Source organism: Aedes aegypti, chromosome 2 (assembly GCF_002204515.2).
Source record: "Aedes aegypti strain LVP_AGWG chromosome 2, AaegL5.0 Primary Assembly, whole genome shotgun sequence".
Taxonomy (NCBI): domain Eukaryota; kingdom Metazoa; phylum Arthropoda; class Insecta; order Diptera; family Culicidae; genus Aedes; species Aedes aegypti.
The window spans coordinates 458,903,391-458,916,631 of NC_035108.1; the positions used below are offsets into that span (position 1 = coordinate 458,903,391).

The 13,241-nt window shown below is 37.5% G+C and overlaps 1 protein-coding gene across 3 annotated transcripts in view; it reads right to left on the reverse strand.

Annotated features, from left to right (window-relative positions):
- Window positions 1–13,241, reverse strand: part of LOC5565892 (reticulon-1-A) — a 71,555-nt gene that overhangs the window by 42,191 nt on the left and 16,123 nt on the right. The window contains exons 1-2 of one of the 3 annotated variants that reach the window (XM_021848129.1): window positions 11,679–12,175; window positions 11,129–11,164 (exon numbers count right to left, since the gene is read on the reverse strand). In XM_021848129.1, coding sequence (XP_021703821.1) covers window positions 11,129–11,164; window positions 11,679–11,736 — 94 coding nt within the window. In that variant the 5' untranslated portion in view covers window positions 11,737–12,175. Of the gene's footprint in view, window positions 1–3,153; window positions 3,722–11,128; window positions 11,165–11,678; window positions 12,176–13,241 lie in introns of those variants that run through there. The other 2 variants (XM_001650214.2, XM_021848131.1) reach the window with 2 other exon arrangements.

Below are 13,241 nucleotides of genomic sequence, written 5' to 3' on the forward strand. Positions count from 1 at the left end.
GAACAAATCTAAAAAAAGTGAAAATATCCATAATCTATATAAATAAAAATGGAAAGGATTTTGTATTTTACGAGTTGGTGTTGGTTGATGAATAATTTCAGTCTTGCAATAACTATAAAGAGACAAGAGTAGTATAACTGACAAAGTTGAAAAATATATTGTTGTGTGCGTTCGAAACGCAAAGATTAAATGCGGCCAAACGCTGTACGATTTTTCCTAGAAAAGGCGAAATTAAAGATTGCTTTTCTTTGCTAGGTTGGCTATGGTAATGATAATGGTTGCTAGGAGTCCTTTGATTAGTTTGTGTTGCCGCATGAGCTTCAACATTTAGTCAAGATTTGTACGTCAAATGCAAACAACAATATAAATACAAATTTCAATTTTTGTAGGGTTTTTGCAAAGCCTACTGGGCAATACAACGTTTGCTGGGTCAACCAGTATATTGTACAATTTCAAAGAGAAATCGAAAATTAAAAGGAAAATCGTTTCACAAGTTTTCTAAACCAGTTTTTTTTACTCAAAATTGAATCAATGTTCATGATCATCTATTATAGCGCTTACTATTTGTAGTACAACGATACATTTTCATGAGGATCTTTTAAAATTTGAACGAAAAAACTGGTTTTTAGTTTTCGATTATTGCTGATGATTTAATGCCCTTAATTTCAGAATACTCTGGAGTATTCTATCCAGGTCTACAAGCGTGATCCATGAAGCTCTGATAATCCTTGCATATGTAAAGAAGTTTAAAGCAATTTGTTGGTTTAATTGATTTCTTGTAGTGTCGTACGAAAGAGATGTTCTGAGCTGTCCAAGAGCTTCATGAAATATAAATCATCAAATCAACGAGCATAATTTGTCCCAATTGAAGAATTTAGAATTTAGTACACGGCCATAAATATTTGAAGAATTCCACTGATAATCTTGGTGAATACACCACAAGTTCTAAGTCAGTCTAGAATTTCCAAAAAGATATGCTTCAAGACCTACAAGATCTACCAGCATAATAAGTTTTAGTTTGATAAGCAGTATACGTCCAGTAGATTAATATTATTGAGTTTGGTGACTATTTGAGTTCAACGGGCACTGCTCGTTTAGTTATATGTAGGATTAGAAATCTGTATCTATATAAATAAAAATGGAGTGGTGTTTGTATGTCACGAAATGGCTTCCGAACGGGTCAACCGATTTGAATGATTATTTTTCCGTTTTGTTCGTCAAGTGTTCCGACGTGTTTGTGTGTATAAAAATCCCACGATATTCACCGGGAAAGTCGGAAAAACAAGCGTGAACGGAACTGTCAATTTGTATGGGACGATCCATAGCATTTTTCAACAGCCTACTTGATGGCAAGACGAAGTTTGCCGGGACCACTAGTCATAAATAAAAACGATCTATACGGAGAAAACGAAAAACCCATATTTGAGTATTTTTTTTAACTTACTTTTGAGTTATTTTTCTCTCCCTATTTCATTCGCTGCTTCTATTGTTGTCAGAGAGCGAAGAGAAAAACAACACAAAAACCGAACCTTAGTGCGTTGCCTCAAATTTGAGTAAGTGGCATAGTACTGGAAGTTGAGTTATTTGATCTGCCAGTTGAGTGAAAAGAACTTAGCCAGTAGGTATTTTTTCGCATGGCTGCAAATGAAAACAACTTATACACCATCAACTTAAAATTAGGTTAACGCACGAACCCCCGGAATTGAGTGGAATGAACTCACTTTTGAGTACTTCATTTTCTCCGTGTAGAGCTTAGTGACATTTGAACAAACGAACACTCGCATACGCTCATCATTCACAGTTCGTTTTTGTTTTCCTCAGCGAAACTTGCTTAGCTTTCCATACTCATCAAAATGCATATGGAAATATTACCCAATTTGATTTGTTTACCCAGATTCTTGATGTTTTTTGAGACAGAGTGCATACTATTTTCCTCTGAGTTTCACAACTACATTTACACTAGAGCTCAATGGTGTGGAATTGAGCGTGATGATCACTAAATACAAACATATTACGTTTGTAGATCCTAAGGACTATATTAGATGGATGACTATATCTTGGAGGACCAAGAACATTCGTATAAATCAATGCATTACTTCCGTTTAATTAAATGAAGAGTTAAGAGTCTATGCCAATTTTATAAACCATCAGTATACGACTGCTCAGGCTCGTAGATCATTTTTCCTATAAACCTGGAGGACTTAGAACGTCTGTACTTATCTATAAAATACTCCATTCATACATAATAATGGTTAATGGCCTCAACCATATTGAAAAACCATCAAAACATTGCTTATTACACCAATAGATTTACCAACTAATTCAATATATGAACCCCCGATCTAGTACGTAAATTGAGGTTGCAGTATATCTGAATTTTGGGTAGATATCACATTTTTTCATGTTGAATATGTCTTGATGGTTATTTAATTTGTTTATCAGTGGGGACTGATACATACGGACTTTTTTTCTTACATTAAAATAATCATCGAAAATTACCCCAAATCTTAAAATCACTTTCCATCGATGGAACATTTTAAAATTCAGAGAGAGGATGCTAGGACACCATATCCTTCAAATAATTTGTTCAAAACAGATGATCGTTTTATGTCGTTAATAACGCTTTCAAACACACCGTGGGGCTTCAACCGGCCAGTAGCACACCTATAAAAGTGCGGAATGTGTATTTTTATAATTCCTCCACCGGCTGGCAAAAGAACAGCGACGACCAGAGAAAATACACTCGCCGGCGATGGCCAAGTCCGCGGCTGCCGATTGATTCAGCTCTGCCCATTTTCAAGCTCTTTTGTCACATTTCAAGCGGATGATTTTACGTAACCGAAATGACAGAATGTGAAAATGAGAATATATGTATAAAACACCTCCGCTGTCTCGTTACACCAGCTAGCAACCCATTGAAGAAATTTCGCGTGTGTATACACTTCACGGCACATTACATTGCAACACGTTCACGTCCCCGCTCCCGGTCCATTCCAAGTGCAAGAAAGGGTTGAAGGTCTGCTTGCTTTGAAATATCATCGAAATCCGTACTATTATAACCAACGACGTAATTAAACGAAAAGGTTGATCGAGCAGCGCAGGGCTATCGAATTTCATTACAATCTTCATATGGACAAGGTAGCCTACACTTACATCCCTCCTTGCTGAACTCGATCTCCCGGAGAAGCTTGAGGTGTTCCATTGCACATTCCATTTTGCTCTGGTAGGTTTCCTGTTTAAGTCTTCCTCAGCTGCACTAGATTGTGGGATTTTCCAGATGATTTTCCTTGAGCACCGTGAACAACACACTCACTATTCACACGCGGATTTTCTTCAATCGGTTCTTCCACAACCCTGAAGTATCCCCTGAAGAGGATCGCACTTGAGTTCGACAATTTCGACGTTTCACTTTCTTCGCTTGGCAGATTGGCCGTCCAATTCCAATTAGGTCCTTAGAGCGAGAATACAATTTATCCCTGTAAGGGGATATCGAGACTGGCCGAGGTAATTCAGGTTTATTAATAACTTTTCTCCGTACTCCGTCTATTTTCGACTAAGACTAAAATTATACTCGCTGCGATCAGTGAGAAGTGCAGCAGTTCTTCTCGCGAGCGGTTCGATACTGCTTCTCACCAAGCGACTCAGAAGACGTTCCTCGAATCGAAGAGCTTGGGTAAGAAATCATCCACAGCATGGGCGCTTGATCCATCGACTATTGCGCGCTTTGGATCCAACCATCAGGTCGTCGTTGAAACGAATACCATCACGTTTGCGCACATGTTTTCGATTGAGAGATATAACTACGACCAGCGGCTTCGGCTTAGCACCACACAAAGTTCCTTAATAAACAGGTTACGGTTTTCCGAGAATTGGTTCACCAGTACATCCAAGTTAGATGTGACTTGTTGTATATTCGGAAGCTTTGTTCTCTTCGTCATTGGTAGTTTTCTAAACCTATTGGCCTCAGTATTCGTATAAATACATTTACCATATAAGTGCCTCTTACTGCCGAGTTCCAGGAGATTCGACCAACGGAACTCTTTAACAAAAATAACAAAACAGCCGAAAATAAACTCCCATGCAAAAGTTTGGGTTTACCCCAACCCGGTGCTAAGTAGCCATGTTTTCGTGGTCAGCATTAAACTCAAGAGCAACAACGTACATTGGCCTAATCATATTAGGGAATTTTTCCTCCAATACTAAAATGTGTTTCTAGCTAATCTCATCAACCCAAATTGACTTGCTGTACTACAATCCAATAGTTTGCAACCGATTATTTGTTCGAATAACTGTTGTTATGCGGGAAAAAAAAATTCGGAGAAAAAGATTTCGCCATCATCGATTGTTATTCTTCAAACGGTTATTTGTACACACATTGAACCACTTCCCAGTGAGAACCATAGATGTTTGCTCGTTATTTTTCAATGGGGTTGTATGGGCGGTGTCAGGAGGCTGGTTTACCGGCCAAAAACATAAAAAAGTGTTTTGTCTATACTGTGAAATTTCCTTCGAGCTTATTTCGGATGTGGATGTATGAAAATAATGTAATTGTAATATAATTACGTGTTTAAAGTGCTAATTTCTTGAAAACTGAATGAGAAAGTGATACTCCCACACACTTTAAAGCAAATAAATATAATATATTTTATTATATCTTTGCTTTTATTCTTTTCTCACTAATCCATGCGCATTTACAGGAATCCATTACCTGTGTATTAAGGTACTTTGAGCACCACACAGGTGGACCGTGATTTGTATTAGTTGTGATGATTTAGCGCTACACACATTATCAGATCCCCTGTTGTGGGTATTTAACCAGAGCTATGTTTGTCCAATGTCTCTGGTTTGTTTTGAAGTTACGCTTCGACTGTGTTCAATGTTCGTTGTGGAACATGTTCCAGCTGTAGAGTGCAGTATAATGGGGCTCCATATAAGTGTACACAAAGGAACTATTACGTCGTCGATCTTACGTTCCTCCAAACAGAGAGGCATTTAAAAGGAAATGATTATATATCATATTGTGCATTTTTATCACCACTGAGATTCTATCCGTAAGCAGGATTTTTTTCAAGAATATAAAATCCTCTAAGGCCTCTCAAGAAATCTACCATAGATTACTCTAGCAATATATAGTATTTTTAAATAAATCTGCCTGAAGTCTGCTAGGAATTGGCTTTCAATAAAAGGTCAATCCATCCACCAAAAATTTTATTGAGGACTTTGCCGAAAAAATTAATAAGCAATAACGAACTAAACATGGAGAGTTCAAACGATGATAACTTGAAAACCAATTCGTCCACACTTTAGGTTGGTTCCGTTTAATAAGTACTAGTCTCGGAAATATGTCAAACGTGATAAAAATGTGACAATAGATAAAAAAAGCGGTAAAAAATATTTCGCCAAATGGAAACAAAATCTCAAGCAGACACATCGTTTTAGAGAGAAAACAAATGACATTTGTCAAATAGTTGGTATTTTTTATATTTATCGATAACCTGGAATAAATTTAATTAAAAGGAAGGGTTAAAAGTTTCATCCATTGACATTTCGGAGTCCTAACAGTAATGATCTCAAATCTACAAGAGACACATAACTTAATCTTTTAGACACGCAAAAATGTAATTTTTGTTATGCTGTGTAATGATTCTAGGAACCATGATTTGTTGTCCTGATATCATGACCTATCCAATTCATGAATTTCATGACTTGTTAATCATGATTTGGGAATCAGATTGTTTCCATGAATGGCCAAATGGGGAACAACTATAGCCACGACTGGTACACTTTCCCTACACTCGAAGTCTAGTACGCGACACTGAAGATGATCATACAGTTGAGGTCGAAATACACGTATCTGTCAGAGCATACAAACTCCAGTGGAATTATTTGGTATGCAGTGCCCGTTCGATTATGGCAACATGTCAGACATTTCCACGTTGCCTAAATCGAATCGTGTCAAAATCGCTGTAACGATGCCCAAAAGTTGAATTTACCTGCCTATTTTGAACATGGCAAGCCCCAACAAGGCCCACAGAAACATTGAGATTACAGAATTGGTTAATGGCCTATGATCAGGGTTGGGAAAAATCTTGAAGAATCTTGATAGCAGACGGACCTGGTGTAGTGGTTAGAACACACGTCTTTCACACCGAGGACCTGGGATCGAATCCTATCCCCGAGATTGACACTTGTGACTTTAAAAGCTTATATTGATGGCTTTCTTTGGAAGAGAAGGTAAGTCGTTGGCCCGAAATGAACTAGCCCAGAGTTAAAAATCGTGTTAATAAATATAAAAAACAAACGGATGACTGCTTGGGATTAACAGACACCCTCAATTTTCAAGCGTCGTCAGAATGCAGACCAGTGAGGGGAAGGCAGAACAATTGATGTTGGTTTTAAAACTGGATCATAGTAGACCGGATATACTCCTGCATCTACGCCAGCTCATGCGGGAAGGTATAGGATTGTTTAATGGTAGAAAGGCTTATTTTGGTTAGCAGCTTGCCTATGAAAGAAAAAGTGTACTATAATGATGGAAGAATTGAAGCGTAGGGAAACGGTTTCTTGTCCCTTTCTGGTTCTAGCGATTGCTATGAACGAATAGTTTAAGTGTGATATACAGTCAAACCTCCATGAGTCGATATCCGAAGGGACTATCGACTCATGGAAATATCGAATCGTGGAAATGAATTCCTTGGAAAGCCTTTAGAAGGGACCATAATAGCAACCACGAAATTTTGGTTTTAGTATGGTTCCATGAGTCGATATCGATGTGAACATCGACTCATGGAGGTTTCACTATATTAAGAGTGAAAGAAGCAGCAAGTGAAATATACAACTACAATTTACGAGGAAAGGAACGGGCCTGAGATTAAACCCATAACCATCTGCTTATGAAGTAGAAGCGGTAGTCATTGGACCACCAACTCAAACGACAATGTGGGTCATGAATGGCGAAACATTTTGATATGCTGCATCCTATCATCATCATTACTATCGTGGGAAGTTCAGTTTGCTCTTCTGAAGTTAAAGTATTGCGTGCTGTTCATCGAAAGCAAAACATATACATTTACATGCCACGTTATGCAATTGTATAAATTAATTTTTCATATTGGAAGAATTTCTCCGGAGAACATTTAACGCTCAACGCTCCGTCATCGTAATCATCGTCATCATCGAAACTTCAAAAGCAGTTTTTCTTTTCAAAATTGAAAATTATTCGATGAAAATGTGTTCACTGTGTTTCAACTGGAGAATACAATACAATGAACACATTTTCCTGAAAATTTTCTTGATTTTGAACGAAAAAACTGCTTTTGAAATTTCCCAAATCAATGACGGATCCTGCCCCCTTAATCAACTTCGGTTTACTCGTCCCAAGTAACAATTTTAGTTTTACGAATTACTTCCAGGGTGCTATAAATAAACGCCCATAAAACCATGGTCAAGGCACTGTTGTCTTCATCGCATCCCCCAAAACCTCTTGTAGATTAGAACATGACTAGTTGGCCCACTCTGAAAGAGGCTATGAAGTGTATAATTATGTCACACGAATAAAGCAAAATAGCATTTATGGTAGCTAATTTGAGGCCACCTGTTCTAGATGAATGTCGCTTCATCTTGAAAATGATTTTATCATAACGTCGATCTTGCCGGATTTATTCCAACGTAAACAAAACAAAATAAGATTGAGAGCACGGCCGTGATAGTTTATTTCGTAGTGCTTTTTATTTTAAGTGATTTATTCGAACATAGTGCCCAAATCTTTAGTGCCGAGTGAGATTTACTGTGAAATGTGATGAGATAGAAGTAAATTTGCCCGTGCCCCCCTGAAAGTGGCATATTTGTAGTTATTTAGCATTTGCTAAAATAAACCCCCAGGTGAAGAATTGAACATGTCTTGGTTTGATTGGGCAGTAATTGTGCTTTGAATTATATTCAGTCAGTTTAATCATCACACCATAGCTTCTAATGAGCGAATGCATGGAGATAATATGGTTTGAAAAAATGAAATTGTGGTAACCGCAGTGAAATTAATATGGCGTAACCATAATTGATTGATTGCCATCGACAAATGCCGTTTTGTTCCCATGAATACACAAATAAGGGCACACTGTTATGCTTTGGAATTTGTGGATGTAAAATTGTCTCAACAAATGCTGATTGGAGATGATTCAGCTCTTTTTCGCTTTTTATGGTGGCCAAGCAGCATTCAACAAAATTTGCAGTTTGGGTATGCTATAATGAAGAATAAAACCCAGAAAACAATGAAAACGGACATTACTTTGTCGATTTTCCGTCAGGAATAAGTGTTCACAATGCATCGCAATGCAGATGCAGATGCAGAAGAGCCCAAATATTGATTTAAGAGGTGTAAATAAGGTAAGTTATCAAGATTCAAGTGCAAGTCAGTCAGTTTTAAAGCAGCTTTTATGACAACAAGGTGTATTATATCAATCTTTTGTCATAGCCGTCACAAATAAGTGTCATTCAGTCGCCACTAGCAGTTTAAATGAGGTATTATATGCTGCAATAAAGCTGGTTTTGAAGTCAGAAAATTTTAACTTTATGGTTTATCTCTAAAAGGTTTTGAAAACAACTAAGAGCTTACTTACAAAATATCATCTTCTAGCAACGTTAAATGTCACCTCTAGCTATCATAGCATTCACGTAACTGTCATAAAACATTAATAAATCCACAAGAATGCCAAATTACTGTGGAAATGTTACTTGGGGTGTGTCACCGGCAGCGATGGAAAGTGGCGAACATGTCTGCTGAACCGAAACAAAAACAAAACAAAATGTTCGCGAGCATCAGAGTGCTGATTTACTTGCATCTGTCGAGCTCACGATTAATCGAAACTAGAATGATTCGTGAACCTGTTAGAAGCTGTTCAGAGTCAATAGTTGTTTTGGGAAAAAAAGCTATTTCCATTCCAAGATTTTTGGTTTTCAATGGTGTTTGATTACAAACTGGTAACACTTGTTTTTAATTATGAATCATGGTTTACGGCTAACCAGCCGAGTGGAAGTTTAACAGCTACCGAAAGCTAAACATTACATATATTTTGCAATTGGATTAAATGGACAAATTGATGTGAAGTTTTGCGAAAAAGTTACACGTCTTCTCAGTAAGAATCGAACTCACGACTCCCTGATCTCTAGTTAGGGCGCGTTACCCCTACGCCAAGAGAGGACTCATGAACGCAGAAGTTAACCTGAATTCGATTTCAGCTCAATAATCACGTGGTCCTTTTTCGCAAAGTGCACCTCTTTCGGAAGAATTAGATGCCTATCCATATACAACGCATTGGATATATATGGAAAAAATAAAATCCTTGAGTGCTCCAACGATACTACCTCCAGAAATTTCCCCAGTGATTACATTAATTTTTTTTCTAAAGACTATACTAAGAGTTCCTCCAGATATTATTTCACTAGTCCTTCAACCCAATTCTCTGGTTGTTACTCTGGGAGATCTTACAAAGATTTTTTGAAGATGTTCTAAACGTAAATCTTAGAGGATATACTAAGGAAGTCGATGGAAGAATCAACGGATAAAATCCTGTTGATCTTAGGACTTCCTTAAGGAATATCTGAAAAAATCTCTGGAGAAAATCGTGATAGAATTTCTATGCTTAACCTTGGAAAATCTAGGTTACATTCTTGAGATTTCCGAAACAAAGTTCTGGTAGGAATTCTTCAAGAAAATTCTTGGAGGAATACCACGGAAAATAATCACTTAATGAACTCTTGGAGAAATTTTCTGAATACATTCTGAATTTTTGGGAAAATACTAAAAATACTTACGAAAATCACGAAAAATGCATACTGTAATACAAGCAGTAATACTGTCGTAATGTCACGAGGAACTACACGAAAGATATTTTTTGGCCTGATTCTATGATGAAGAATCAAAATCTTATCTTCTGGTTCCTATTAGGTTCCCTTTTTTTGTTTCCTGTTTTGTCCATGTTCGGTCTCTTTCTGATTCCTGTCTGATCTCTCTTTGGTCTATTTTTTCAAGCCGAAGGTCTCTAAAGTTTCTATTTTTAAGGAATTTAAATACTACCAGCCCTGCAGTGTGATTGATGGAGTCGTTTTCAAAATAAATTTTCAAATAAATAGAATGCATTTGAACCTAGTTTTCAACTTTGTTGAGAAAACTTGCTTTACAATTGGAAAAGTCACGATAGAAAATCGTTAGGAATTTACGCAAAAGGATGGCACTCTACTTGTTTATCCCAATCGTTTCTGAATCTTCTTGTTTGTCGTGAAGTATTCCTTGGTATTTAACAGACCAGGATAAAATCGCTGGTTCGTGTAATCGCTATCCATTATATATAGATAATCTTCGTGTTTGCCACACCATATACAAATGAATAAATAATCAGCCGGCAAAGGAAATAACTGCGAAACAACTCAAAGAACATTTAGCTGAGAAGCAGGCTTTGTCATAATGAGAACAAAATCCCAGAATGAGTGACTTAACTTTTGGAAAACAGAAAAGCAAGCCAAAGCAGGGACCCAAACGCAAAAGGAGGCCTCTGACATCTTGGTTGGTTGTGAGTTGAACTGAAATATTCTACTCTTTTCAAGCTTTCTAACAGTATTTTAAGTGAGTTCCGTCCAACATGGAAAATATCATTAGTTGTTGAAGATTGACTTGTTTTTGTGGCCCCACAATTTGTATGGAACGAAAAATGAAAAATGGTTGAGAACCTTCAGAACCTTTCATATTAAAATTAGGTGTTTGACATTTACCCCCCTTTGTTTCTAACTCCCTCAATTCATCCAGCTGAAAAATATTGAGTAACCATCAAATCATTTCCCTCAATATAATATGATTCTCTGTTTTACTCACATCACTCGCGGAACATATTTTATTCTCTTTATAAGATGAATAATTCTTAAATTTTGTGTCGTTAGATTTCGTTCGATTGTGTGAATTGTTTTTTGACATTCTTATAAACACATGTCAGTGCAAATGTAGTCAAACATAATTGCATCCTACATGTGTGGAAACTTTAATCTCTGATTTTAAGGAAATTTTGAGCATTTTCGGAAATGAACCCAGTCATACTGAAATTTTCCCTTAGCAATGAAAAATAAGCACGTGTACACTTACCTACTGGGTGCAGTTTTTCCGGTTTGAACCAAGCATCTGTGAAATGGAGAAAAAAAGAAAACGAAAACAGCAGATTACAAAGTGTTCAAATTTTTGCAATTGCAAGAATGGATTGGTTTTCATAATTGCGAACTATACAACTAAATTATCTATAGCTATAAGCCCATCTATATGTCCTGCATACAAGACAGTTGCATTGGAGTACTACTTTGTAGAGCATTATAATTGACCATAATTTTAAATTCCATGCATTATAAATACACTCGCAACTAGCTTTTTATAGAACTCTACAACAATACTCTCAAAGAATGTGTTTTGTATGTCTCGACATACAAATCATAATCTCGTTTCCTCGAATCATATTGAATTTCAATCGAATAAGGACATTTCCACACCCATTAATATTTCTTCCGTCTCCCCAGTCAGCCTGGTTTCATAATTATCTCGTGCAGTGCCTTTTAGGGTGCATCCTTTCTCCACCAGGAAGTAAAACAACATTTGGGTCACTAAACTGAGATCACCTCGCTGCTGTGGTGACAGGATTACTTACAAGGATTCATCACACTGCAGATTATGAGCGGACTGCTGGTTTTTGCGTTTCCTTCCATTTCGTTCGGGGAACTTTGTTGAAGGGAAAGGATTATCCACAGGAAATGGAAAATTCAGCACTATCCACCCTCGACACACGCGAAAATTTGTCGAGCAACTTTTCGTGTATTCTTTCAATTAATGCAAATTGCTTCGTTAACTGATTTTTGATTCACGAACTGTTCTTCGAATATCTATCTTTGCGAATTCAATTCTTCCGTTCAGTGAAATCCAGCGCGTACGATTGTTCTGGTCGTATGGGTAGACTATATCGCGGAGTTCTGTGCGAATATCGATTTTTCCGTTGAAACGTCGTCACTTGCTACACTCTCTTCTGCTTCTGCTCAGCCTCTAACTTCTCTCGCCAGCACCTGACTATTAGTCCCACGTTTTCCTATACACTAGGGCTCCTCTTCAATCCTATCTGTGACTGAAACGTGCAAATTCAACTGGCCAACTAGTGAGCAGGATAAAATCCTGGCTAGTATATTGAAGGATCGATGCGTGACTGCATGCACTCTTCAGCTCCCAGAGCTTCTCAATGCTCACAGGATGGCTCTCTCATTTCGAGCCTCATTTGCTAGATAGTGTTTGTGCGAGAGAAGGATACATCATTTTGCGCTGTTCCTAGAATCGCAATATCAGCGCATGAGCAATACCATCCAGATGGGTGCGCTATCGCTTACAGGAAGAAAAACATTTCCCATAATAACAAGAAGAAAGCAATTTTCCGCAAAACATCAAGTCCTCAAACCCGATCTGTCACTTTTTGTTATGAATCATCGTGCTCTTTAACAGACCAAATGGGATCGATACATATGCCGACACCTAGGCAGAGCGGAATCCTTGTTACGTTGCCTAGAATAGTTCTGCAACCGTTTTCTTTGTTTGCTTGGCTATAAAATTGCTGTGCTTCCTTCTTATGCGTTATATATAAATAGATAATTGCATTTCCAGCACTTGGCAGACATTGTTCGTGTGTTATGTCGTCCATGTGCTACTACACGTGAACGACGGATAAAGGTAACATGTCGAACCGATAGGTTACCTGTAATAATGGTTCACAGCAAAGACAACATCCAGTTGGTTGCAACCTGTTCATTACGCAGGTAGTAATCGATTCGGAGATAATAATTGTCTAATATGAGTCATAACATTTGCCTGGCGGTTTGGTATAGTGGTTGTAAGGACTCACCCTAAAAAGGATAGGGGGAAAGTTCACACGAAATTGCGACTTGTTGAATGATTCATATTCCATGCGTTTGCAAGGCATGATGCGTTTGGAAATCGAGGCGTAATAGATCGATTGTAATTTAAGTTGATTGTCGAAAAAGTGATTTAAATGATTTTTTCCCAGCTCTAATGTTTAAACTCAACTATTTTATAACATGCATGAGCTTAGCCAGGATTTGTGCCAAGTGGGAGGGTATTGAGCGAACTCGTGTTAAACTATGATAGACATCCATCCTCCTTCTTCATTTATAGTTAGCAAAATAGAGTCCAAAAAACGTCTTGGTTTGATTTG